This window comes from Pseudophryne corroboree, chromosome 3 (genome assembly GCF_028390025.1).
Source record: "Pseudophryne corroboree isolate aPseCor3 chromosome 3, aPseCor3.hap2, whole genome shotgun sequence".
NCBI lineage: Eukaryota > Metazoa > Chordata > Amphibia > Anura > Myobatrachidae > Pseudophryne > Pseudophryne corroboree.
In genome coordinates, this window is record NC_086446.1 from 359,925,816 (window position 1) to 359,952,094 (window position 26,279).

A 26,279-nucleotide genomic window follows, 5' to 3' on the forward strand; every position below is an offset into this window, starting at 1 on the left:
TTGACCAGCAGCAATTGCCTCCACAAAGTACACAGGGAGCTGAGATGGTGGATTCCAGTGGGGACGAATTGATAATCTGTGAGGAGGGGGATGTACACGGTGATATATCGGAGGATGATGATGAGGTGGACATCTTGCCTCTGTAGAGCCAGTTTGTGCAAGGAGAGATTAATTGCTTCTTTTTTGGGGGGGGTCCAAACCAACCCATCATTTCAGTCACAGTCGTGTGGCAGACCCTGTCACTGAAATGATGGGTTGGTTAAAGTGTGCATGTCCTGTTTATACAACATAAGGGTGGGTGGGAGGGCCCAAGGACAATTCCATCTTGCACCTCTTTTTTCTTTAATTTTTCTTTGCGTCATGTGCTGTTTGGGGAGGGTTTTTTGGAAGGGACATCCTGCGTGACACTGCAGTGCCACTCCTAGATGGGCCCGGTGTTTGTGTCGGCCACTAGGGTCGCTTATCTTACTCACACAGTCAGCTACCTCATTGCGCCTCTTTTTTTCTTTGCGTCATGTGCTGTTTGGGGAGGGTTTTTTGGAAGGGACATCCTGCGTGACACTGCAGTGCCACTCCTAGATGGGCCCGGTGTTTGTGTCGGCCACTAGGGTCGCTTATCTTACTCACACAGCGACCTCGGTGCAAATTTTAGGACTAAAAATATTATTGTGAGGTGTGAGGTATTCAGAATAGACTGAAAATGAGTGGAAATTATGGTTTTTGAGGTTAATAATACTTTGGGATCAAAATGACCCCCAAATTCTATGATTTAAGCTGTTTTTTAGGGTTTTTTGAAAAAAACACCCGAATCCAAAACACACCCGAATCCGACAAAAAAAATTCGGTGAGGTTTTGCCAAAACGCGGTCGAACCCAAAACACGGCCGCGGAACCGAACCCAAAACCAAAACACAAAACCCGAAAAATTTCCGGCGCTCATCTCTAGTACACACGTCTTTCTTCTTTAACTGGAAAAACTACATACTATATAAAACATTCCTGCTTTAAAAGTCTTGAAAAGGGATAATATAATCTTGGAATGAGAGGTTATTGTATACACCAATAAAGTTAAAGAGATATTTGTGGTCATTGTAAATGACTTGGTTGAGAATGCTTATACAGTGTATCAAAATGATTGTGGTGAGAATTCCAATGAGTTATTTAGAGAAAAAAAAAGTATGATTTGTTTTGTCATTGGATGTGTCATTTATATCAACAAAGTAGAGGCAGACTTTCTATATTGCTGTAATGGTTTATTATTGCAAATTATTTTCTGAAGCTTTGCTTTTAACATATATGGCTCATTGATTTAAAGATCTGGGCACATAGAATGTGGTGTTAAAGTTCACTTCTTTTCAGTTGCAGGTGCCTCTGCTTTCACAACAGTGTGGACCTTAGTAGTGGTTGTAGTGGTTGTGCTGGAACCTATGAGTACAGATAAAGAATAAATCACTATATAGTATTTTTCACACTGCGCACGGGTTCATCTAAAATCATCAATATGTAACATCAAATATGTAACTGGATGTGTGGCTGCTTATCGAGCCATTGCTCGGATGACCCAGATGGGATAGCTCCTTACTGTATATAGCATGGTGTCTGAAATAACATATGCAGCACCTGCGGTATCCAGTACCACTAAGATATTTATTGCTGAATTTTCTGGGATAGGATCAGATGGCCTAGGCTTCGGTCCCCACTTGCATCAGTGTGCCTTGGGCGTCCATGACCCTTTCACCGGTTCAGCGGTTGTCCTACCTTGGACCACACTTGGTACTGTAGGTACTAACCACTGCATTCCAGGAACACCAAACAAGACCTGCAGTTTTGGTGATGCTCTGACCCAGTCAACTAGTATCACAATTTAGGCTTAGTCAAAGTCGCTCAGATCCTTACTCGTGTCCCTTTTCCTGCTTCCAACACACTAACTTCAAGAACAGAGGGGGTAATTCTGAGTTGATCGCAGCTGGAACTTTGTTAGCAGTTGGGCAAAACCATGTGCACTGCAGGGGAGGCAGATATAACATGTGCAGAGAAAGTTAGATTTGGGTGTGGTGTGTTCAATCTGCAATCTAAATTGCAGTGTAAAAATAAAGCAGCCAGTATTTACCCTGCACAGAAACAAAATAACCCACCCAAATCTAACTCTCTCTGCACATGTTATATCTGCCCCCCCTGCAGTGCACATGATTTTGCCCAACTGCTAACAAAGTTCCTGCTGCGATCAACTCAGAATTACCCCCAGAGTGTTAACTTGGTACCTAATATAGCCCACCACTTGACAGGTGCCATTTTAACGAGTAATCAATGTTATTCACTCCCACACTCCCGTGGCACTCCCACGAGACAGAAGAGTCAAATAGTCACCACACAGTTACACCCCATTTCATGGAAGGTGCAGCCTGTCAATGGAGCAATCCCTACATACTAGCAATTTCCCCCCTGTTTGCAGACACCTGATGAGGACCATGTGCAGAAGCCAATTGCTTAATATGGTGCATATGCAAAATGCTGAAATCTGTGAGATCCGTACAGACTGTGACTTGTGTGCGATTCAGAATCAGCCCATTGAGTGCATTTAGTAAATTAAGTCCTGTGAGTGGCACTGAGCAGACGGGTCTGAATCACCCAGTAGTTACATCTGTGGTCACTAATAATGACTATGCTGATATTATGCTGACTAAATGATCGTTAGTTTCCCATCCACAATATAAACTAAAAGTCCAATGCTTCTACAATCTCAAGAAAGACATTTACCAGCACTCTCCTTGTGAGTTCCACCAATGCTGTAAAAAAGCACAAAGAGGGAATTAATTTAGGTTCTGAAGTGTTAAAAAGCTATAATTAAATTATACTGCAATGTGATTCATGTCTGGGATATTCAAACCAACATGCATACTATAGGTCAAATAAATATAAAAAGTTCTTATACAGTATTATAAAGTTATTTTGGTAACGCTTAATTAAATTAAGCATTGCTTTGATTTAATGATATGGTTGGTGTTAAACATCAATGAATTAATTCAGCCAGGTAACAGTAAAGGTTGGTATACACAGGAGAGATGTGTGCTGAGCGAACCGCCGCCGCTCAGCACAGTGCGATGTGTGCTGAGCGATGCGGGGGAGGATGGGGGGGCCGCTCATTTCACCCAGCGGGTGAAATGAGTGACGTGCTAGATTGGCCTGCATGCAGGCTTAATCTAGCACCGGCGATAGCGATGCGCGGGGCCGCGCATCGCTATCGCTGTGGGGGGTACACACGAGTGATCTGTGCTTAAAATCTAAGCAATCTAGTCAGATTGCTTAGATTTTAAGCATGGATCCCTCCGCGAGTACTATTAAGAGGGAAGCTGGGGAACAAAAAAGCCGTAGGGTTACAAGGGGTCATGTTCTTAGGTCCTTTATACCCTTCTATTTCTATTTTGGAAGTTAAATCATGCCTTTATTTGTTAATGGTACATAGAACATGTTAGCATTGTTAAAATGTACCTACAGACGGAGCCATGCTAATCGTGGTTCTGTCTGTGCCGTGGCGCGCCCACCTAGGCACACCGATCACAGCGTCTGGGCCGCGCACGCATCCTTGATGCGCGCATGCTCCATTCGCTTTAATGGGAGCATGTCAGTGCACTCACATAGCGTGGCTAGGCGCTGGATTGCTTAGTCACGCCGGGAGTGCACGTTTGCAATGGAGCCGCTATAGATAAGCACGGCTCCATCTGTATGTGAGAGCTGGATGTTTATACTCCACTATTACTATGTTACGTTTTGTGCATCTTTTGTTTTATGTGATTTTTAGATGATTGCCTGGCCATCAATAAGGAGCTAGCTGTCTTCTGATACATAGACAAGGGGGGAGATATTTTTTTTAAATCCATAGCAACAAATCAACCTCTATCATTTTATAGAATGTACTTTATGAATTGTTAGCTAGAACCTGATTAGTTGCTATGGGCAACTTCTCCACTCTTTAGAAGGGTTGATACATTTCCTTATTAGTGCCATAAACAATGAAGATGCCTTTCGGAAAGTAAACAAAACATATGGGAATTATAATGTCATATATATTAAAAGGGTCTCTCCTACAATTACTTTAGAGCCACCTCCTTTAACAATTTATGAGAGTTATGGGATATTATAACTGTGTTAATTACAGGAGTCACTATTGTTCATCTTAAATCATAAATGACCAGAGTAATTTATATGCTTGAGAGCAGGTCACATTTCACTGGGTGTTTTTTTTTTGTGTGTGTTTCTTTAACTAGCAAATGCTCTTTGTACTATAGCAAATGAAACATTATGTTTTGGAGAGAGTTTTCTCTTACAAGCATAGTGAAATATTTGTATTGTGTTTGTATTATGTGCGTTAAAAGGGATAACTATAGTAACACAAAAAAACTCATGATTTTTCCTGTAAACCCTGTTAACAAATCCCAGGATGTTACAGTCATTTCCTGGCCTCACTTTCTGGAGGTTGGTAGTGAAAAAAGTTAGAAAAAAGAGAAAAGTGTGGTTTAATAATATGATTAGTGTTGCCAAATGGGAGGGGCAATTGCATTATCAAGCTCTACCCTGCTCAGCAGTGTCAGAGGCATGATGCAATGCAGAACTGCAATCCATCTAACTATTCTGCAACATGAAATACTGTATCACTTAATGGGCGGTATTCAAATGATATATCACACCCAATCTCCTTTCTAAAGTGATCCCCGTTATCGCACATATTGCACCCATAGTAATCAGGTTTAGCTGCATAAAGGGTTGGGTGCCCTGACTACCTCAGGGGTAGCGAGCTGAAATGATTATACCACTCCCGTCAGTAGAAACAGAACGGTTGTGGAAGGGGGTGAAAAGAATTGAATACCGCCCAATGTGTCAGACCTGCTAATGCATTGTAGTGCACGCTTTAATATTTGGCTAGTATGTTGGACAGGTATAACTTTCCATTTTGTGATAAGTAAACTGAATTTTTGCTGTTTTTTGCAACTACCTTTGGTCATGTTCATCCAGCAGCTTGCGGTAGGTGGCAATCTCAGCCTCTAGGTGAGCCTTGATGTCTAGGAGAGTCTTGTACTCCATGTTCTGCCTTTCCAGATCGGAGCGGAGTTCTCCCAGCTGTCCCTCAATGGAACCAATTACAGATTGGATATGGTGAAGCTGGGCAGAGTAACGAGCCTCAGTGTCTGAAATGGAAGCCTCCAGTCCTAATTTCTGATTAGAGAATATTAGACAATTGTGATATGGTGACAGAACAATTATTTCATTTCTATGTTTGACATTCAGTCATGATTTGCTCATTTTGATATTTATTTAATCATCAGGGCGCATTAGTACACATCTACTTCAGCCATGCTACAGCATCTTGTGCAAATATTTCTAGACCATGCAGTGCTCATGTACAGTACTGTACATTTGCCAATGTTTCCATTTCATATGTTTGCATTCCATTAGGATGACTGTGTTTGCAAGCAGGTTCTGCATGACTCCATTTAAGAAACACATCTTTTAAAATGGAGATCGGTAACCACCATCTGGAATATAAAATATTAGGCTATGTAAACAGTAAAGAACTAATGCTGGCCACAGATGTTCCTATATGATAATACATTATACAGTATGTTGGGCATGTGTAGCATGAAAATGGCCAATATGCTCAATAATAATCCAAAATTAATCGGATGAATATTTGGTATGTTTGTAAATACCGTATGATCAGAATATGACTGCAAATTACCAGTCGTGACCTATGTGTGCTGTCATTTTCTAATTGTACTAACATTAACCCACCTAAATGCAAGACAGCTACCATCTTTTCAATTATTGCCCCATGCTTCTGGCCAAAATATCTCAATCATCCAATGCCCACTATTGCTAGCTTAGTATTTTTTTCTGGAGTTCGGTGGTAAGCAATTTCAGACATATACAGGTTTCAGGCAATGGGCCTAATTCAGACCTGATTGTAGATGTGCTAAATTTAGTACATCTACGATCAGTCAGACAGACATGCGGGGGGACGCCCAGCACAGGGCTAGTCCGCCCGCCTCCCCCGCACAAGTACAAAAGCATCGCACAGCGGCGATGCTTTTGTACTGGAGGAGTAGCTCCCAGCCAGCGCAGCTCCTGCAAATACAGGGAGAACATATAAACACTACGTGTCCTGGTTTTTATTTTAAGACCAGAGTGCTGTGGAGTAACAATGGAAACCACTGTACCATTATGCTGTGCTTAAATAAAAGTGGGTCAAGCAATTAAGTAGGCTGAAAAGTATTTTAGAAATGAATAATGTATGCCCACAAGTCAAATACAATTTTGTGATGCCCAGTTTCTATTTAAACATGGGGAAATATGGAGCAATTGACCACAATTGTGGCATTTGATGGGCTGGAAAACTTTTCATCTTGTGATGGGAATGTAGGCTTATCCAGCACTTGTGCACCTTGTAACATACTGATACTATACTTATTGATAAGTTACAATCTGATCTAGGACAGGCTGTAATTGCAAATTTAATCGTGTCCATATTGTATTTATTGTATAAGTGTGTACCCTTACCGTGCTGTGCTGAGACTGCAGCTCAATCTCCAACCCTTGCACAGTACGTCTCAGATCCGTGACCTCTGACTTGCTAGAATGGACTTGTTCTGTGTTGGAAACAACTTCCTTGTGGAGCGATTCACTCTAGAAATGAACAAATTACTGTAGATGCAGTTACATTATATCACTCTAGAAATGAACAAATTACTGTAAATGCAGTTACATTATATCACTCTAGAAATCAACAAATTACTGTCGTTTCAGTTACATTATATCACTCTAGAAATCAACAAATTACTGTCGTTTCAGTTACATTATATCACTACAGAAATCAACAAATTACTGTAGATGCAGTTACATTATATCACTCTAGAAATCAACAAATTACTGTCGTTTCAGTTACATTATATCACTACAGAAATCAACAAATTACTGTAGATGCAGTTAAATGTTATCACTATAGAAATTAACAAATTACTGTAGTTGCAGTTACATTATATTACTCTAGAAATCAACAAATTACTGTAGTTGCAGTTACATTATATCACTCTAGAAATCAACAAATTACTGTAGTTGCAGTTACATTATATCACTCTAGAAATCAACAGATTACTGTAGATGCAGTTACATTATATTACTCTAGAAATCAACAGATTACTGTAGATGCAGTTACATTATATTACTCTAGAAATCAACAAATTACTGTAGATGCAGTTACATTATATTACTCTAGAAATCAACAGATTACTGTAGATGCAGTTACATTATACCACTCTAGAAATCAACATTTCTAGAGTGGTATAATGTTACATTATGCACTGTAATTAATGAGATAGATACCTATTAGAAGACATACCTGGGACACAAACCATGCTTCAGCATCCCTCCTGTTCTTCTCGGCAATATATTCATATTGCTCTCTCATTTCACTTAGTATCTTAGTCAGATCAGTTCCAGGAGCTGCATCCATCTCTACATTCACTGTGCCGCTCATTTGCTGGCCCTTCTCACTCATCTCCTGAAGAAATATCAAAATAACTTGTAGGTAGATATAGACTAAACACCTGCCATAGACAGCGATCTTCAAAACTCTAATCTGTCCTAAAGTTTCTCACATCCCTCAAGCCAAAACAGATTTCCCTGTTTGTATACCATTAATAACTTTCCCACAAAATAAAAGATTCAGATGTTCTCACCTCCTCGTGATTTTTCTTAAGGTAAGCCAACTCCTCCTTTAGGTTCTCGATTTGCAGTTCCAGGTCAGATCTGGAAAGCGTTAATTCATCCAGCACTTTACGCAGGCCATGTATGTCAGCTTCAACACTTTGGCGCAAGGAAAGTTCATTCTCATACCTAAGAAAGACAAGAATGTGAGCAGAGAACATTAACGCACAGAGGCTCACCAAGAGACAACTACTCTTGTAGTTACTGTTGTAAATAAGTTTAGGTAATCAATTTCTGTATATTGTTTATTTTAACCACGCTTTCTCTTTCTTTCATATAATCAACCAACTTAAATTTATTTTACTTTTAAATACATTTAATAGGCCATGTTTCTTTATTCATATTACCATTTTTGCTTATGTTGGCCAGGTTGAGAAAAAATATATATGAGTGTTCAATTTAAACATTTTGGTTGAATGTGAAGCAATGAATTTCCAGATGTCTGAAGGTGACAAATCAAGCATCATAATACCAATAACAACATTTTGCAAAGGTACCTACAGAGAGGTTTTTCTAGTCTACATTCTCCTTTTCCACCTTCAGAGTTGCTACTGCAGTGTAAAATGTACTGTACTTCAGCAAATAAAGCTCCCATATGGATTTGCTCCATTTAAAATGTATACTCTCTTCTTACGGGTGTAGTATGGTATGCCGGCGGTCGGGCTCCCAGCGACCAGCATACCGGCGCTGGGAGCCCGACCGCCGGCTTACCGACAGTGTGGCGAGCGCAAATGAGCCCCTTGCGGGCTCGCTGCGCTCGCCACGCTGCCGAGGGATAATAAGTGTAGGTATGCCGGCTGTCGGGATCCCGGCGCCGGTATACTGTGCGCCAGGATCCCGACAGCCGGCATACTGAAGACCACCCCTTCTTACATCTCCACCCTGTATCACACCAAACAGTTGCACTTCAATGGGGAGATTCATGAAAGAGTTGAGAGATATAAAGTGGAGTGAGATAAAGTACTAACCAATCAGCTCCTGTCAGTTTACAGGCTTTGTTTGAATAATGTCAGGAGTAAACTGGTTGGTACTTTATCTCTTTCCACTTTATCTCTCTCCATGCTTTCATGAATATTTTCCCAAATCTCTTATTTATCTTCAACTCCCTCCTATGAACCCCCACGATCTACACTGTCACCCCCGCCCTCAGCTACACTCTCCCCAGTCTCCTCTGTTGGTTTCCCTGTCCATTTTAAAAATTGAAGCCTCCTCCTATACCACTTCTACCGGGTTGGGATTGGAATGCCGGCGTTCAGGATGCCAGTGGTCAGAATACCCTACCCCTGCAGCCTAATTCTACCCCCGTGGCTTACCTGTTAGACTGGGATTCCAGTGCTGGTCTTGTGACCTGACTGGATCCCCATCAACCTGCGCTCATCTCCTCCTCATGGATCCTTCCCAGTATACTCTTTTCCCTTAGTATGTAAGTCACGCATGCAGGGCCTTCATCCCCACCACTAGTCATATCCATGTCACCAGCGCTCCACTCCTATGTCTCTTGACACTCGTAGAAACATAGATTTTGACGGCAGATAAGAACCACTTGGCCCATCTAGTCTGCCCTAATTCATGCACATGCACAAACTTATACACCAGAGTTTATTTTATTAAGATTATTATTATTTTCTGGTCTGGAGCCAATTATAGTTTTGGATTGTGGGGAAGAACCGGAGAACCCAGAGGAAACCCACACAAGTACAGGGACAATATATAAACTCCACACAGGGCCACGGTGGTAACTGAATCCATGTTCTCAGTGAAGTAAGACAGTATTGCTAACCATTACACCATCCGTACTGCCCGTAAATTGTGTACAGGATCATGGTGTGCTAAATTGATTACCCGCAATCTAGCACTGCACGTTCCCTTTAGCAGCAGCAAGATTAACATTTTCCTCTGTTACTTGATCTACCCAATCTGTGAGGTAATAGTAGATTTTGTACTTATGATATCTACTTACACTATGGTTAACTATTGTGTGTTGTAGACTCTATTATTCAGTGTGTCTGGTGATGCAGAGACTTTGTGGCACCATATAAATAAAAGATAACAATATAAATATTACAGTGAGTGAAGCAATAACTGCCATTTTGGAAAAAGAAAAGTAAAATGGTAATTTTAAAAACCAAAAACTTTGATATAAAACGATACATAAACAGAAATCGAGTACCATCGAGAGTTGCGGTTGACCCGTGTCTACTCAGAATAATGAAGATACTGTTGCACTATGTTTTTAATCGCCAGCAATTGCAGCTGATGTCAGATATATGCCCTGAAATGGCCATGGCACATCTGCGTTTTCCCAACCACTCCCCACAAACACCATGTTGACTCCCACAAACGGTCACTTCCTGTCAATGAAAATTGCCATCGCATCTCACTGAGCCTGCAAAATTTCAAATGCACAGGAATTCGGCCTTCACACACTCGCAATGCGTTTGCAGTGCATATGCAGTCTGCCGATAATCGTCCTATTTGCGTTTTTGCTCTTTAACGATCCATGCTGAATTAGGCCTAATGTTAGTAAGTAGCCCACAGTGACTTTAACGTCTTCTGGACCCCTACTCTTCAGCAAGACTGCTCATTTGTCACAATAAATTTGTGTGTGTGGGGGGGGGGGGGGGGGGGGTTATTTATTTATTTTCATTCCATCAATGAGGGAACTTACTTGAGTTTAAAATCATCAGCAGCCAGACGTGCATTGTCAATGGCAATTAAAACCTGGTTGTTGTCAATAGTGGCATGGAGAATCTGTAAATATAAACAAGATGTAAAGGATAGATCTATCAGTAATAATCATAGTACGTTACACTCCACTCAGTTACCTGTACAAGGTTGCATCCCTATATACATATTAATCACTAAAAGAACAGCATTGTCAGTCATAACTGGATTAAAAATGGGCCACCCAGGACTAGCATAAGGTCCATAAAAAATAATTACCACAAGACACAATCATTGTTTGGCTGCAAAATTGGAGTTACTGTGCAGAGTAACAGGGAGCTGAAAGCAAGTAGCTCATAGTCCCAATAAAAACTATGGAAGTTACTTGCCATGGGACCCAGACAAATATTAATTTGGTCCTTTTATAAGTACTCATGGGATCAACTGAAAAAGCTTGACAGCAGTGGTCTCAACGGGGAAAAGCATCCCAGGGAGCATGGATAAATTAACTGGACGAGACACAGACAATTTCTGGAGCTGACTCTGATTTTCGTACTTTGAATACTTACTAACAATTACATAATGGGGGTCATTCCGAGTTGACCGCTTGCTAGCAACTTTTTGCAGCGCTGCAATCAGGTTAAATCTTGGCAAAACTGCTCATGCGTATAGACTGCATTGCGCAGGGCATCGTAAGGGTACAAAGAGGATCGGTGCTGGGCGTGTCCAAGTGTTTGCAGGGCGGATGTGTGACATCAATTCCGGGACTAAAAAGACTGAAGTGATCGCAAGGGCTGAGTAAGTCCAGAGCTACTCAGAAACGGCAAAAAACTTTTTTGTGTCGTCGGCAGGCAAAAGCGTTCGCACACTCGCAAAGCTAAAATACACTCCCCCATAGGCAGCGACTATCTTATCGCAGCTCTGCAAAAAGTCGCTAGCGAACGATCAACTCGTAATGACCCCTAATGACACTTCTCTTGTTCTCTTGTTTGATGGAATGTTATTAATAAATTAACATTTTTTATTGTTCATTGTAGTACTAGATTTACCATCAGTTAAAGCACATTCACGCTACTTTCCTGCAAAGTGTTTTCCACGGTCCAATATGCTGACCTTTATTACAGGATTACAGCCTATAATGTCCAGGTTCCATACAGTATTAGAATAACTAGTGAATACTGACAGTGCCGCCTAAATGGTGTTCAACAGATAAGTATTTTGAGGGTAGCTAGTACTGAGCTTTCTCCTTGCTTGATAGAGTACAGGGTAGTGTACCACAGACTTCATTACAAACATCTGGGTGTGTAAGCACTGGGCCACTCAGTTATTTTTAGTGCATTTGGACATCTTTTACTAAATTCTTTAGTGTTCTGTGTATAGTGTTCAAAATCACACTTCCTATCAAAATCCTGTTCATAGTCATTGGATTGTGATGGGCAATTCATAGAAATCTAAAGACCAAAGATTGCTGTAACTGAATCTTGTGTGATTCTGTATTTCAGTCCAATTACCACAAAACTGGATCTGTATGACCTACCTCCAATAAAGGGAACTGAGAACCTTGTCTCTGGTAGCCCCAATACAAGGGTGGTGGAGACAAAGGCGTTTATTTAGTAAAACTTGGAGAGAGATAAAGTGGACAGAGAAAAAGTACCCACCAACCAGCAACAGTACTAGCTGTCATTTTTCAAACCCAGCCTGTAACGTGGCATTTAGGTGCTGATTGGCTGATACTTTATCTCTCTCCATTTTATCTCTCTCCAAGCGATGATGCATCTCGACCACAGCCTTTGCCAATGGAATGTATACGGTAGAGTCGGACTGCTCTCCAGATACACTCCATCGCCAAACCCGCTCCGGGCTCCCAAACCCCCACAAAGAGAGCTATAAACGTTTATGTGCTTGATGCCTATTTTATTTTATTTTTTTAACTTGTGTGTTCCAGCACCTTTTATACTTATACCTATACATTTATCTATTCCTATATATCTCATTATATTCACATAATTTACATTACAAAGCGCTCTATAACTATATCTATATACTGTGTTGTTCTTGCAATGAACGACCAGCGACTGAAAAACTACCTCTTTGCTGATCTTTAAAACATGGCTTAATGTATTCCTATTACATTATATAGTTTTTCTCCAAGAAAATTACATAGGCCTTTTTTTGTTTTGTTTTACAGCAACCTTATTATTTTCAAAAGGCAGAACATTATGTTGTGTGTCAAAATATGCAAATTAGACCCAGTGCCACTATTTACATTCTACCAGATACATTACATACAGTGATTAAAATATGCAGTGGGACAGTCACACTGCTGCATGGTCATCAGTATAGAGCCTTTTTTTGAGTGTTAAAGTAATAGTAACTGAAAAAAAACTTGTCATATCAGCTCTCTGTAGTGTTTGTTCATTTACAAAAACCCTTTTCTATTTTATCAATGCAATTACTCCATTTATAAAATCTTTCAAGAGCTGTCATTGATCTTAAACAATTCTGGTGATGTATATGTGTTCTTCAGAGCTGTGTTCTCGACTCATGAAGAATTACTATTAATTTATACCAAATTCAGTTCCACAGTATTTGATGTTTCAAAGTTTATCCAATTGAGTCTTATTTGCTGGACCACTTACTACAATTCTACAGCAGTTAGTAAAACAAGCATCACTTACCCATAAAGCATTGGTTAAGTTCCTTTAAAAATATGCACTTACTATTACTTACTATATAAGTTAAATGACATCACACTTATTCAGGTTTTCCAGCTCTTAAAAATATTTTACTAACAGTAGTCAACAATGTTGCTAAAAACCAGCAGTTATATTTGCAAATGATGTATGTTAACATGGAAATTATGAAAACCAATAAAATAAGAACGTTTTTGAGCATATGGACTCAAACAGGATTACACTCATCCAAAGCATAGGTTTGGTGGATATGATATGCAGTTTCATATTGTCAGTAGGATGCAATAATGTTAATGATGAACAAAGATTCAAGTATCTAATGATAATTGTTAATCATTCATCTGTCATAGATGAAACCTGATTTTTATTTAGGTGAGTTTTTCGTTCACAAGGTGCCAATTTTCAACCCTAAATGACCCAAATTAAAACTGTTTTATGATTATATTGTATATGCAATAATCCATAGAAGTGTTGTGGACATTATGTTAGGTACCTTCTCACGCAGCTCCTCGATTGTAGCATGGTAGGGCGAATAGTTTTGCTCACGCACAGTGACTGAGCCTTGCTTCTCATACCACTCATGGATCTTCTTCTCAAGGTCAGTATTGGCTTCTTCCAAAGACCGCACCTTGTCCAGGTAATTAGACAGACGATCATTCAGATTTTGCATGGTGTGCTTTTCATTCCCAGAGAACATTCCATCACCGCTGTGGGAAGCAAAGCTGCCACCATGTCCAGAACCCCCATAAGATGCCCCACTGCCAAACCCAGATGATAAGCTAGTTCCCAAACCAGAAGACGCCATCCTGGAAATGGACTGGGATAACCCTGAGCCACCGTGCACGCTATGGATACTTTGCCCTCCATAGACACCAGCAAGGCGTGAGGAGATGCTACTACCTGGTCTGGAAGAGCTGCTGTGAGCATAGCTGTAGCTCATCTTGATATTGATTAAAGGAGCACTGTGAGAACTAAGAAACACCTGTTGGAATTGATGCTAAGAGTTCATTCAGGCACTTTTTATGCTGTCCGCAGTTGTGGTTTCCATGGTGATGTTGTGTAGTTGTTTGATGAAACCTCCTACTTGGCTTAAAGCCTTATGAATACCTTTCCAAACTTTACTTATCATGGATTCCTCTGTTGCAGATGCGTATCAAAGTTTCTTTCTCTTTTCTTTTCTGCAAACAAAGAAACCACACAGAACAAGCAGTTCTTGGCTATAGGCTATGGTCTCAACATCGTGGTCACCTTTCAGTATTTGTCATAAATAAATATACAATTTCGCTGTCTTGTGTACATAAACTAGTTCCTTTCAAATCAAAGGGATGTTAAGGAAACAACTGTAATTTTAAGATTACAGAGATAAGTGTAGTTTTCACATATTTCTATCAATGACACCGGGAAGAAGCAAACAACTTGAGAAAACAATGTGAGCATTCATTAACTTTAGTGGTGTAAGTCAAATGTCTTTTTCCACTGAAATGTGCCTCTTTGCTTTAAGTGTCTTAAGGGTAATAGTATACTATGTATTGATGTTTTACTTATGCATCTGTAGATAGGGTGAATGGGAGCTGAAAATGTGGAAAGAGGCAATAACATTAGCCAGAAGTTCAGTTCTTTTTTTTTTCTTTTTTCAAATCTGTTTATTGACAGGAAAATATACAACAAAAGAGAAGTGTTTACTGCTTTGGGGTACATCTCTCTCTGGGTTGGATTTCTCATTTACTATACAGACATTTCAAACTTGAACACAAATCCAACCCAGAAGAGATGTCCTTTAAAGCAATTGAACACATGATTAGTGGCGAAAGGGGTAGAGATCTGGCTAAGAAACTCTCCCAGAGAGAGATGTTCTGGATCTTTCAACTGAAAACCACACATCCCATGGGTTTCAACGAGGGATACGAGATCGCTCCATTCCTATGAAAAAACTACCTTTGTTCCAGCAGTTCCGGTTTTGTACAATTTCCATTTTTTTCGTAGGCACTCAGCACCTTACTATATAATCACTTCACACTCACTTCTTCTGATATTCTTGAGTTTGTCAATATTCACAATAAAAATGTGACTACTGTGTGATTGAGTCAATTTGCCACAAGGTACAGTCATACCACACTGGTTGTACGCCCAAACCCGTCCGATCTTGGAAGCTAAGCAGTGTAGGGCCCAACCAGTACCAAGTGGGGAACCACTTGCGAAGAATGGGTACTGTATTAAAGTGGGCTTGTTGGGCTCTTAGCAGTACTACTATATGGAATATTGATACACGGATATTCCATCATTGCACAGATTAGTGTTTATATATATATATATTTAACCCACATACACTGAATCTAGATTTAAGTAAATCCACAATCACTAATTTTTAGTATATGACTGATATTATAACAATTTAGCTCTAGGTCACTTACTTATACTTAATTATACATTGTAACTATATAACTTAACATCCCGGCACAAATGCATTTAATCATGGATGGATATCTTTTTATAATATCTTCACACTTTTTTCACTTCACTAATCCTCTCCCTCCATGCTGCAAGGGGGAATAAGAATAACATCCACAGAGTGCTTCATAGCACATTGGACTCCCATGTCAATTATCTGTACCAAATACTTTGAGAAACTTGGCAACCAATAGTAATGCTGCAAATAGCCCAGCCTCCTTTATATATAAAAAATCTCCTTATATCGATTTGTCTTATGTGTAATTACTAGTGATGTGCACCGGACATTTTTCGGGTTTTGTGTTTTGGTTTTGGATTCGGTTCCGCGGCCGTGTTTTGGATTCGGACGCGTTTTGGCAAAACCTCCCTGAAAATTTTTTGTCGGATTCGGGTGTGTTTTGGATTCGGGTGTTTTATTCACAAAAAACCCTCAAAAACAGCTTAAATCATAGAATTTGGGGGTAATTTTGATCCCATAGTATTATTAACCTCAATAACCATAATTTACACTCATTTTCAGTCTATTCTGAACACCTCACACCTCACAATATTATTTTTAGTCCTAAAATTTGCACTGAGGTCGCTGGATGGCTAAGTTTAGCGACACAAGTGGCCGACACAAACACCTGGCCCATCTAGGAGGGGCACTGCAGTGTCAGGCAGGATGGCACTTCAAAAAAATAGTCCCCAAACAGCACATGATGCAAAGAAAAAAAGAGGAGCACCAAGGTCGCTATGTGACTAAGCTAAGCGACCCAAGTGGCCGACACAAACACATGGCCCATCTAGGAGTGGCACTGCAGTGTCACGCAGGATGGCACTTCAAAAAAATTGTCCCCAAACAGCTCATGATGCAAAGAAAAAAAGAGGCGCAATGAGGTAGCTGTGTGACTAAGCTAAGCGACCCAAGTGGCCGACACAAACACCTGGCCCATCTAGGAGTGGTACTGCAGTGTCAGGCAGGATGTCACTTCAAAAAAATTGTCCCCAAACAGCACATGATGCAAAGAAAAAAAGAGGCGCAATGAGGTAGCTGTGTGACTAAGCTAAGCGACCCAAGTGGCCGTCACAAACACCTGGCCCATCTAGGAGTGGCACTGCAGTGTCAGACAGGATGGCACTTCAAAAAAATTGGCCCCAAACAGCACATGATGCAAAGAAAGAAAGAGGCGCAATGAGGTAGCTGTGTGACTAAGCTAAGCGACCCAAGTGGCCGACACAAACACCTGGCCCATCTAGGAGTGGCACTGCAGTGTCAGGCAGGATGTCACTTCAAAAAAATTGTCCCCAAACAGCACATGATGCGAAGAAAAATGAAAGAAAAAAGAGGTGCAAGATGGAATTGTCCTTGGGCCCTCCCACCCACCCTTATGTTTTATAAACAGGACATGCACACTTTAACGAACCCATAATTTCAGCGACAGGGTCTGCCACACGACTGTGACTGAAATGACTGGTTGGTTTGAGCCCCCACCAAAAAAAGAAGCAATCAATCTCTCCTTGCACAAACTTGCTCTACAGAGGCAAGATGTCCACCTCATCATCATCCTCCGATTCCTCACCACTTTCCCTGTGTACATCCCCCTCCTCACAGATTATTAATTCGTCCCCACTGGAATCCACCATCTCAGGTCCCTGTGTACTTTCTGGAGGCAATTGCTGGTGAATGTCTCCACGGAGGAATTGATTATAATTCATTTTGATGAACATCATCTTCTCCACATTTTCTGGAAGTTACCTCGTACGTTGATTGCTGACAAGGTGAGCGGCTGCACTAAACACTCTTTCGGAGTACACACTGGAGGGAGGGCAACTTAGGTAGAATAAAGCCAGTTTGTGCAAGGGCCTCCAAATTGCCTCTTTTTCCTGCCAGTATACGTACGGACTGTCTGACGTGCCTACTTGGATGCGGTCACTCATATAATCCTCCACCATTCTTTCAATGGTGAGAGAATCATATGCAGTGACAGTAGACGACATGTCAGTAATCGTTGGCAGGTCCTTCAGTCCGGACCAGATGTCAGCACTCGCTCCAGACTGCCCTGCATCACCACCAGCGGGTGGGCTCGGAATTCTTAGCCTTTTCCTCGCACCCCCAGTTGCGGGAGAATGTGAAGGAGGAGCTGTTGACGGGTCACGTTCCGCTTGACTTGACAGTTTTCTCACCAGCAGGTCTTTGAACCTCTGCAGACTTGTGTCTGCCGGAAAGAGAGATACAACGTAGGTTTTAAATCTAGGATCGAGCACGGTGGCCAAAATGTAGTGCTCTGATTTCAACAGATTGACCACCCGTGAATCCTGGTTAAGCGAATTAAGGGCTCCATCCACAAGTCCCACATGCGTAGCGGAATCACTCTGTTTTAGCTCCTCCTTCAATGTCTCCAGCTTCTTCTGCAAAAGCCTGATGAGGGGAATGACCTGACTCAGGCTGGCAGTGTCTGAACTGACTTCACGTGTGGCAAGTTCAAAGGGTTGCAGAACCTTGCACAACGTTGAAATCATTCTCCACTGCGCTTGAGTCAGGTGCATTCCCCCTCCTTTGCCTATATCGTGGCCAGATGTATAGGCTTGAATGGCCTTTTGCTGCTCCTCCATCCTCTGAAGCATATAGAGGGTTGAATTCCACCTCGTTACTAACTATTGCTTCAGATGATGGCAGGGCAGGTTCAGGAATGTTTGGTGGTGCTCCAGTCTTCGGCACGCGGTGGCTGAATGCCGAAAGTGGCCCGCAATTCTTTGGGCCACCGACAGCATCTCTTGCACACTCCTGTCGTTTTTTAAATAATTCTGCACCACCAAATTCAATGTATGTGCAAAACATGGGACGTGCTGGAATTTGCCCAGATGTAATGCACGCACAATATTGGTGGCGTTGTCCGATGTCACAAATCCCCAGGAGAGTCCAATTGGGGTAAGCCATTCTGCGATGATGTTCCTCAGTTTCCGTAAGAGGTTGTCAGCTGTGTGCCTCTTCTGGAAAGCGGTGATACAAAGCATAGCCTGCCTAGGAACGAGTTGGCGTTTGCGAGATGCTGCCACTGGTGCCGCCGCTGCTGTTCTTGCTGCGGGAGGCAATACATCTACCCAGTGGGCTGTCACAGTCATATAGTCCTGAGTCTGCCCTGCTTTACTTGTCCACATGTCCGTGGTTAAGTGGACATTGGGTACAACTGCATTTTTTAGGACACTGGTGACTCTTTTTCTGACGTCTGTGTACATTTTCGGTATCGCCTGCCTAGAGAAATGGAACCTAGATGGTATTTGGTACCGGGGACACAGTACCTCAATCAAGTCTCTAGTTGCCTCTGAATTATCGGTGGATACCGGAACCACGTTTCTCACCGCCCAGGCTGCCAAGACCTGAGTTATCCGCTTTGCAGCAGGATGACTGCTGTGATATTTCATCTTCCTCGCAAAGGACTGTTGGACAGTCAATAGCTTACTGGAAGTAGTACAAGTGGTCTTCCGACTTCCCCTCTGGGCTGACGATCGACTCCCAGCAGCAACAACAGCAGCGCCAGCAGCAGTAGGCGTTACACTCAAGTATGCATCGGAGGAATCCCAGGCAGGAGAGGACTCGTCAGACTTGCCAGTGACATGGACTGCAGGACTATTGGCTTTCCTGTGTAAGGAGGAAATTGACACTGAGGGAGTTGGTGGTGTGGTTTGCAGGAGCTTGGTTAAAAGAGGAAGGGATTTAGTTGTCAGTGGACTCCTTCCGCTGTCACCCAAAGTTTTTGAACTTGTCACTGACTTCTGATGAATGCGGTCCAGGTGACGTATAAGGGAGCATGTTCCTAGTTGGTTAACGTCCTTACCCCTACTTATTACAGCTTGACAAAGGCAACACACGGCTTGACACCTGTTGTCCGCATTTGTGCTGAAATAATTCCACACCGAAGAGCTGATTTTTTTTGTATTTGACCAGGCATGTCAATGGCCATATTCGTCCCACGGACAACAGGTGTCTCCCCGGGTGCCTGACTTAAACAAACCACCTCACCATCAGAATCCTCCTTGTAAATTTCCTCCCCAGCACCACCAACACCCATATGCTCATCCTGGTGTACTTCAACAGTGACATCTTCAATTTGACTATCAGGAACTGCACTGCAGTTGCTCCTTCCAGCACTTGCAGGGGGCGTGCAAATGGTGGAAGGCGCAAGCTCTTCCTGTCCAGTGTTGGGAAGGTCAGGCATCGCAACCGACACAATTGGACTCTCCTTGGGGATTTGTGATTTAGAAGAACGCACAGTTCTTTGCTGTGCTTTTGCCAGCTTAAGTCTTTTCATTTTTCTAGCGAGAGGATGAGTGCTTCCATCCTCATGTGAATCTGAACCACTAGCCATGAACATAGGCCAGGGTCTCAGCCGTTCCTTGCCACTCCGTGTCGTAAATGGCATATTGGCTAGTTTACGCTTCTCATCAGACGCTTACAATTTTGATTTTTGGGTCATTTTACTGAACTTTTGTTTTTTGGATTTTACATGCTCTCTACTATGACATTGGGCATCGGCCTTGGCAGATGACGTTGATGGCATTTCATCGTCTCGGCCATGACTAGTGGCAGCAGCTTCAGCACGAGGTGGAAGTGGATCTTGATCTTTCCCTATTTTAACCTCCATATTTTTGTTCTCCATTTTTTTATGTGTGGAATTATATGCCAGTATCAATAGCAATGGCCTACTACTATATATACTGCGCACAACTGAAATGCACCACAGGTATGGATGGATAGGATACTTGACGACACAGAGGTAGGTACAGCAGTGGCCTACTGTACTGTACTGCTATATATTATATACTGGTGGTCAGCAAACTGTGCAAAACTGAAATGCACCACAGGTATGGATGGATAGTATACTTGACGACACAGAGGTAGGTACAGCAGTGGCCTACTGTACCGTAATGCTATATATTATATACTGGTGGTCAGCAAACTGTGCAAAACTGAAATGCACCACAGGTATGGATGGATAGTATACTTGACGACACAGAGGTAGGTACAGCAGTGGCCTACTGTACCGTACTGCTATATATTATATACTGGTGGTCAGCAAACTGTGCAAAACTGAAATGCACCACAGGTATGGATGGATAGTATACTTGACGACACAGAGGTAGGTACAGCAGTGGCCTACTGTACCGTAATGCTATATATTATATACTGGTGGTCAGCAAACTGTGCAAAAATGAAATGCACCACAGGTATGGATGGATAGTATACTTGACGACACAGAGGTAGGTACAGCAGTGGCCTACTGTACCGTAATGCTATATATTATATACTGGTGGTCAGTAAACTGTGCAAAACTGAAATGCACCACAGGTATGGATGGATAGTATACTTGACGACACAGAGGTAGGTACAGCAGTGGCCTACTGTACCGTAATGCTATATATTATATACTGGTGGTCAGCAAACTGTGCAAAAATGAAATGCATCACAGGTATGGATGGATAGTATACTTGACGACACAGAGGTAGGTACAGCAGTGGCCTACTGTACCGTAATGCTATATATTATATACTGGTGGTCAGCAAACTGTGCAAAACTGAAATGCACCACAGGTATGGATGGATAGTATACTTGACGACACAGAGGTAGGTACAGCAGTGGCCTACTGTACCGTAATGCTATATATTATATACTGGTGGTCAGCAAACTGTGCAAAAATGAAATGCACCACAATTATCGATGGATAGTATACTTGACGACACAGAGGTAGGTACAGCAGTGGCCTTCTGTACCGTACTCCTATATATTATATACTGTTGGTCAGCAAAATTATGCACTGTACTCCTACTATATACTGTCTACAATGCAGCACAGATATGGAGTGTTTTTCAGGCAGACAACGTATGCTGGTGGTCACTGGTCAGCAAAACTCTGCACTGTACTCCTCCTATATAATATTATACTGGTGGTCCCCAGTCCCCACAATAAAGCAGCACACTGACTGAGCACAGATATGGAGTGTTTTTCAGGCAGACAACGTATACTGGTGGTCACTGTCAGCAAAACTCTGCACTGTACTCCTGCTATATAATACAGCTGCTCCCCAGTCCCCACAATTAAGCAGTGTGAGCACAGATATATGCAGCACACTGAGCACAGATAAGGAGCGTTTTTTTCAGGCAGAGAACGGATAAAACTGGTGGTCACTGATCAGCAAAACTCTGCACTGTACTCCTCCTATAATATACAGCTGCTCCCCAGTCCTCCCCACAATTAAGCAATAAAGCACAATCAAGTTCAACAATAAGCGGAGAGGACGCCAGCCACGTCCTCTCCCTAACATTTCCAATGCACGAGTGAAAATGGCGGCGACGCGCGGTTGCTTATATAGAATCCGAATCTCGCGAGAATCCGACAGCGGGATGATGACGTTCGGGCGCGCTCGGGTTAACCGAGCCATACGGGAGAATCCGAGTATGCCTCGGACCCGTGTAAAATGGGTGAAGTTCGGGTGGGTTCGGTTTCCGAGGAACTGAACCCGCTCATCACTAGTAATTACATATATACTTTGGTAAAATTCTCCTCCTGCTCCTTCTCTTATTTAAGACCATTATTAGTCTCCTTCCTCTAATAAAAGTCTTGCTAGCATTTAGTATGTAACTAATATTTTCATATGACAAAATAACACACTAATATATGTATTTTTTGTTTATCTATGTTTATGAATGGCTACCACATCTATAAACAATACTATCACATGTCCCTGACTAAGAGGCTTCATAAAGATGGCCGCCGTTATGACTGACAGTCCGCCCCAGCCTATAAAATGACGATCCCGGCCGAGACAGGAAGTGACACTATGACCCGACCGGAAGTGTGGCAGACGAGCACAACCACAGTGGTCCGCTGGCCGGAAGTGTGGCGCAATGCGCATGCGCACTACGAGGATGCGGACACAGGAAGCGGGTTGGAAATGACGCCGGAGGCATCCCCGAACTTGTTTTGGACTTTTCATGACTTTCTAAATCTCGTTTTAACTTTGCAATAGATTATTTGAACTTGGTATTCATTATACTACTCCTACTTATGTGTACACTGAAGTTTGTGGTAAAGAACAGCCACACTAACTTTTACAGGAAGTGATGTCACAATCACTTTCCCTAATTACATCTGCTATAAATAAGAGTGTTAGCCCAGTAGTCCCTTGCCCCTTGATGAAGTCTGATGGACGAAACGCGTTGGGTGTACCTCAATTGATCCTCCATTTTTAAGATAAGCAGCACTCTCATCAAATATTTTTTATGTAGTGTAATATTGTCTTTATTTAATGCATTTAATTTAGTATTTTAGTGTTCTAGCCAGTTCTTACTTAGATGTTTTAGCATTTTATATCCTCCATTTTTTAGCCCACATTAGTTTTTAATTTGCTGTATAAATAAATATACTGTTTTATTGTTCATACGTATCCGGCAATTTCTTCATAACTATATATTTTTTATCAGACACTGTTGGTCGCTGGTACCCCTATCCCTCTTTCTATATATATATATATATATATATATATATATATATGTATATATATATACAGGTTGAGTCTCCCTTATCCAAAATGCTTGGGACCAGAAGTATTTTGGATATGGGATTTTTCCGTATTTTGGAATAATTGCATACCATAATGAGATATCATGCTGATGGGACCTAAGTCTAAGCACAGAATGCATTTATGTTTCATATACACCTTATAAACACAGCCTGTAGGTAATTTTAACCAATATTTTTAATAACTTTGTGTATTAAACAAATTGTGTGTGCATTGAGCCATCAGAAAACAAAGTTTTTATTATCTCAGTCTCACTAAAAAAATTACGTATTTCGGAATATTACGTATTTCAGAATATTTGGATATGGGATGCTCAACCTGTATATATATATATATATATATATATATATATATATATACAATGCATACAAAGTAATAACACAACATGTACAATAATTATCATATCGTACTGGAACATTAGCAGAGAAGTGTATGCATTACTTAGATTCCTGGCTAAGGTAAACTCAGTAACTGAAAAACTAAAACAGAGCACAGGTAACAGTTAGCACCACAATTCTTAGTACACAAGCTGAGGTGTAAGGAAGCAAAGGAGTAATCAGTGTACTACAGGTTGAGTATCCCATATCCAAATATTCCGAAATACGGAATATCCGAAATACGGACTTTTTTGAGTGAGAGTGAGATAGTGAAACCTTTGTTTTCTGATGGCTCAATGTAAATAAGTTATTAAAAATATTGCATTAAATGACCTTCAGGCTGTGTGTATAAGTTGTATATGAAACATAAATGAATTGTGTGAATGTAGATACACTTTGTTCAATGCATAAAGTTACAAAAAATATTGTCTAAAATTACCTTCCGGCTGTGTGTATAAAGTGTATATGTAACATAAATGCATTCTGAGCTTAGATTTAGGTCCCATCACCATGATATCTCCTTATGGTATGCAATTATTCCAAAATACAGAAAAATCCGATATCCAAAATACTTCTGGTCCCAAGCATTTTGGATAAGGGATACTCAACCTGTACTAGGAGTAGGTATAAAGAAGATGAGAAGAGATAAACAGTAGTGAGTGAGAGGAGATGCGGGTATACTGTAGACATTTGCTGCATAGGAGAGAGCTGTAATTGAAGTGTGAGAGAAGAGGGTTGTGAGAACAGGAGGGAAGAGGGCCCTGCGCCAAGGAGCTCACAATCTAGGGGATTGCATTTTGTGGTAATTTTTTTGCATTTTATACAGTTGCAGTAACTAATCAGAGGTCACTTTATGAACTCTATTATTTCCAACAGGTGACCATTCTGAACATTTTTATTTAAAGATTGTTTCAGCAAAAATATTAAGTTATCATTTTATCCAATGTATGTATCAATTAGTGTGTATACTATATGTGTTTAATACAGGTTTTATATGTGTGTCTAGCAGAAACAAATATTGTTTCTGGATAAGGGGTCTAATTCAGACCGTTTCTGGGAGTGTAAGGAAAAACACAGGTATTCCCGAAAACACAGAGGAGCGTTCAGGTCTGAATTAGGCCCAAAGAGAGGCCTCTTGCAATTTTTATCAAAAAACAGATAATCCCTGATATTTACTATATTTTAATACCAATTAAGTGCAGGCAGTTCTTCTCTTGTTGTTGTTGTTGTTGTTGTTGTTGTTGTTGTTTTTTTTGGGGGGAGTGATTTTCCAGGCAAAACTAAAAAGCCAAGAGAACTGATTCACCTCAAACACAACAGCTACAGCAAAGGGAAACCCCAAAGGCAAAACCAGAACAAAGAAAATATATCTATGAGAAAGAGCAGTTTACCATGTGGCAGATCTACATTTTTGGGGCCCTGAAGTTTGAGCTGTTGTGGGGGCCCCTTCACAACCAGCAAAAATAGGCAATATCCAACAAAGTAGAAAAAGGGCTTTGCTGCCCTTTACAAGGACTCGAGGCCCAAATGGCAGAGGACAGGTTGCTGGGGTGGGATCATCCCACAGACACCCCCCTTTCAATAATCACCTCATAGAGCCCCTACTTCATTAATCACCTTCTAGAACTCTCTTTTCCCCCTCTATTCAATAAATACCTGACCGCACACACCTCTCAGAACTAGCTAAAGTACCTTATTAGACGCCTGCTTGTCCCGCTCTATTTCTCACATTATATTGCTCCCTGCCTCAGTCCTAGGACGGGGCCTCTCAGACTCTGCCATTCCAGAGAATGACCCAAACTTATACATGTTTCATGCTATTTGTAGACCATATTATTCCCCCTGTGAATTAGATTCCTTCATATTGGCCGGAGTCTACATTATCCCACAAGCAGAAGTGCTTGAGGCTTAATGCCAGCTTGCTCATCAAATATTAGGAGTGGAGAGAGGGAACCCAGACTCTCTGGTTATTGTCCTTGCGGACCTTAACAAGGGAAATTTAACTTGTGATCTACCCAAATATAAACAGCAAATTAAATGTCCAACAAGGGAGGAGAAAATTTTAGATCGCTGCTATAGCGGGTTGGGTATGTGTGACTGGCGGTCAGGAAACCACTAGTCAGAGCCAGATAATAACCAGGAGAGTGAGTTACATAGACTGTGTTTATTACAGACTGCAGGAGGGTGAGTGCTGAACCCCATTTTATTTGTCACATACACAATGCCCCACAATCGTATTGAAAGGGAATGCTGCCAGGGCTAAGACCAACAATTATACAGAGTGACCCTTATTTGTAGGTTGCGCTAAGCAGCGTAGAGACTTGTTCTTTTGATGAACAGTATAAATACATCTATAGCTTTGTCTTTGAGTTAGTTGCTACTAGAGATGAGCGGGTTCGGTTCTTCGAGATCCGAACCCCCCCGAACTTCACCTATTTTACACGGTTCCGAGGCAGCCTCGAATCTTCCCACCTTGCTCGGTTAACCTGAACGCGCCCGAACTTCATCATCCCGCTGTCGGATTATCGCGAGATTCGTATTCTATATAAAGAGCCGCGCGTCGCCGCCATTTTCACTCATGCATTGGAGATTGAACGGAGAGGACGTGGCTGCATTCTTTCCCTGAAAAGCTCTGTAATCTGTGCTCAGTGTGCTGCAAATATCTGGGCTCAGTGTGCTGAAAATATCTACGTTCTCTGCCTGAAAACGCTCCATATCTGTGCTCAGTGTGCTGCAAATATCTGTGCTTGGTGTGCTTTATTGTGGGGACTGGGGACCACC

The 26,279-nt window shown here is 41.5% G+C and overlaps 1 protein-coding gene and 1 pseudogene across 1 annotated transcript; one reads left to right on the forward strand and one right to left on the reverse strand.

Moving 5' to 3' along the window:
- Positions 1–1,231: 1,231 nt before the first annotated feature.
- LOC135055591 (keratin, type I cytoskeletal 19-like) lies at positions 1,232–14,114 on the reverse strand. Its single transcript, XM_063959826.1, has 8 exons — positions 13,608–14,114; positions 10,426–10,508; positions 7,730–7,886; positions 7,390–7,551; positions 6,552–6,677; positions 4,990–5,210; positions 2,757–2,785; positions 1,232–1,424 (listed from the first exon to the last, which is right to left on the reverse strand). Exons 1-8 carry the CDS (start codon positions 14,052–14,054, stop codon positions 1,345–1,347), a joined length of 1,305 nt encoding a protein of 434 aa, XP_063815896.1. The 5' UTR covers positions 14,055–14,114; the 3' UTR covers positions 1,232–1,344.
- A 1,097-nt stretch (positions 14,115–15,211) lies between these two features.
- LOC134897724 (5S ribosomal RNA) lies at positions 15,212–15,331 on the forward strand (annotated as a pseudogene).
- Positions 15,332–26,279: the final 10,948 nt, after the last annotated feature.

What these genes read in the sequence shown, in the direction of transcription:
- LOC135055591 (XM_063959826.1), bottom strand. Translation starts at nt 14,054, where the DNA reads ATGAGCTACAGCTATGCTCACAGCAGCTCTTCCAGACCAGGTAGTAGC. An exon ending in AAGCATGGTTTGTGTCCCAG is followed by an intron (nt 6,678 to 7,389) that starts GTATGTCTTCTA and finishes GTTCATTTCTAG; the next exon opens with AGTGAATCGCTCCACAAGGA. An exon ending in CTGGATGAACATGACCAAAG is followed by an intron (nt 2,786 to 4,989) that starts GTAGTTGCAAAA and finishes GCTTTTTTACAG; the next exon opens with CATTGGTGGAACTCACAAGG.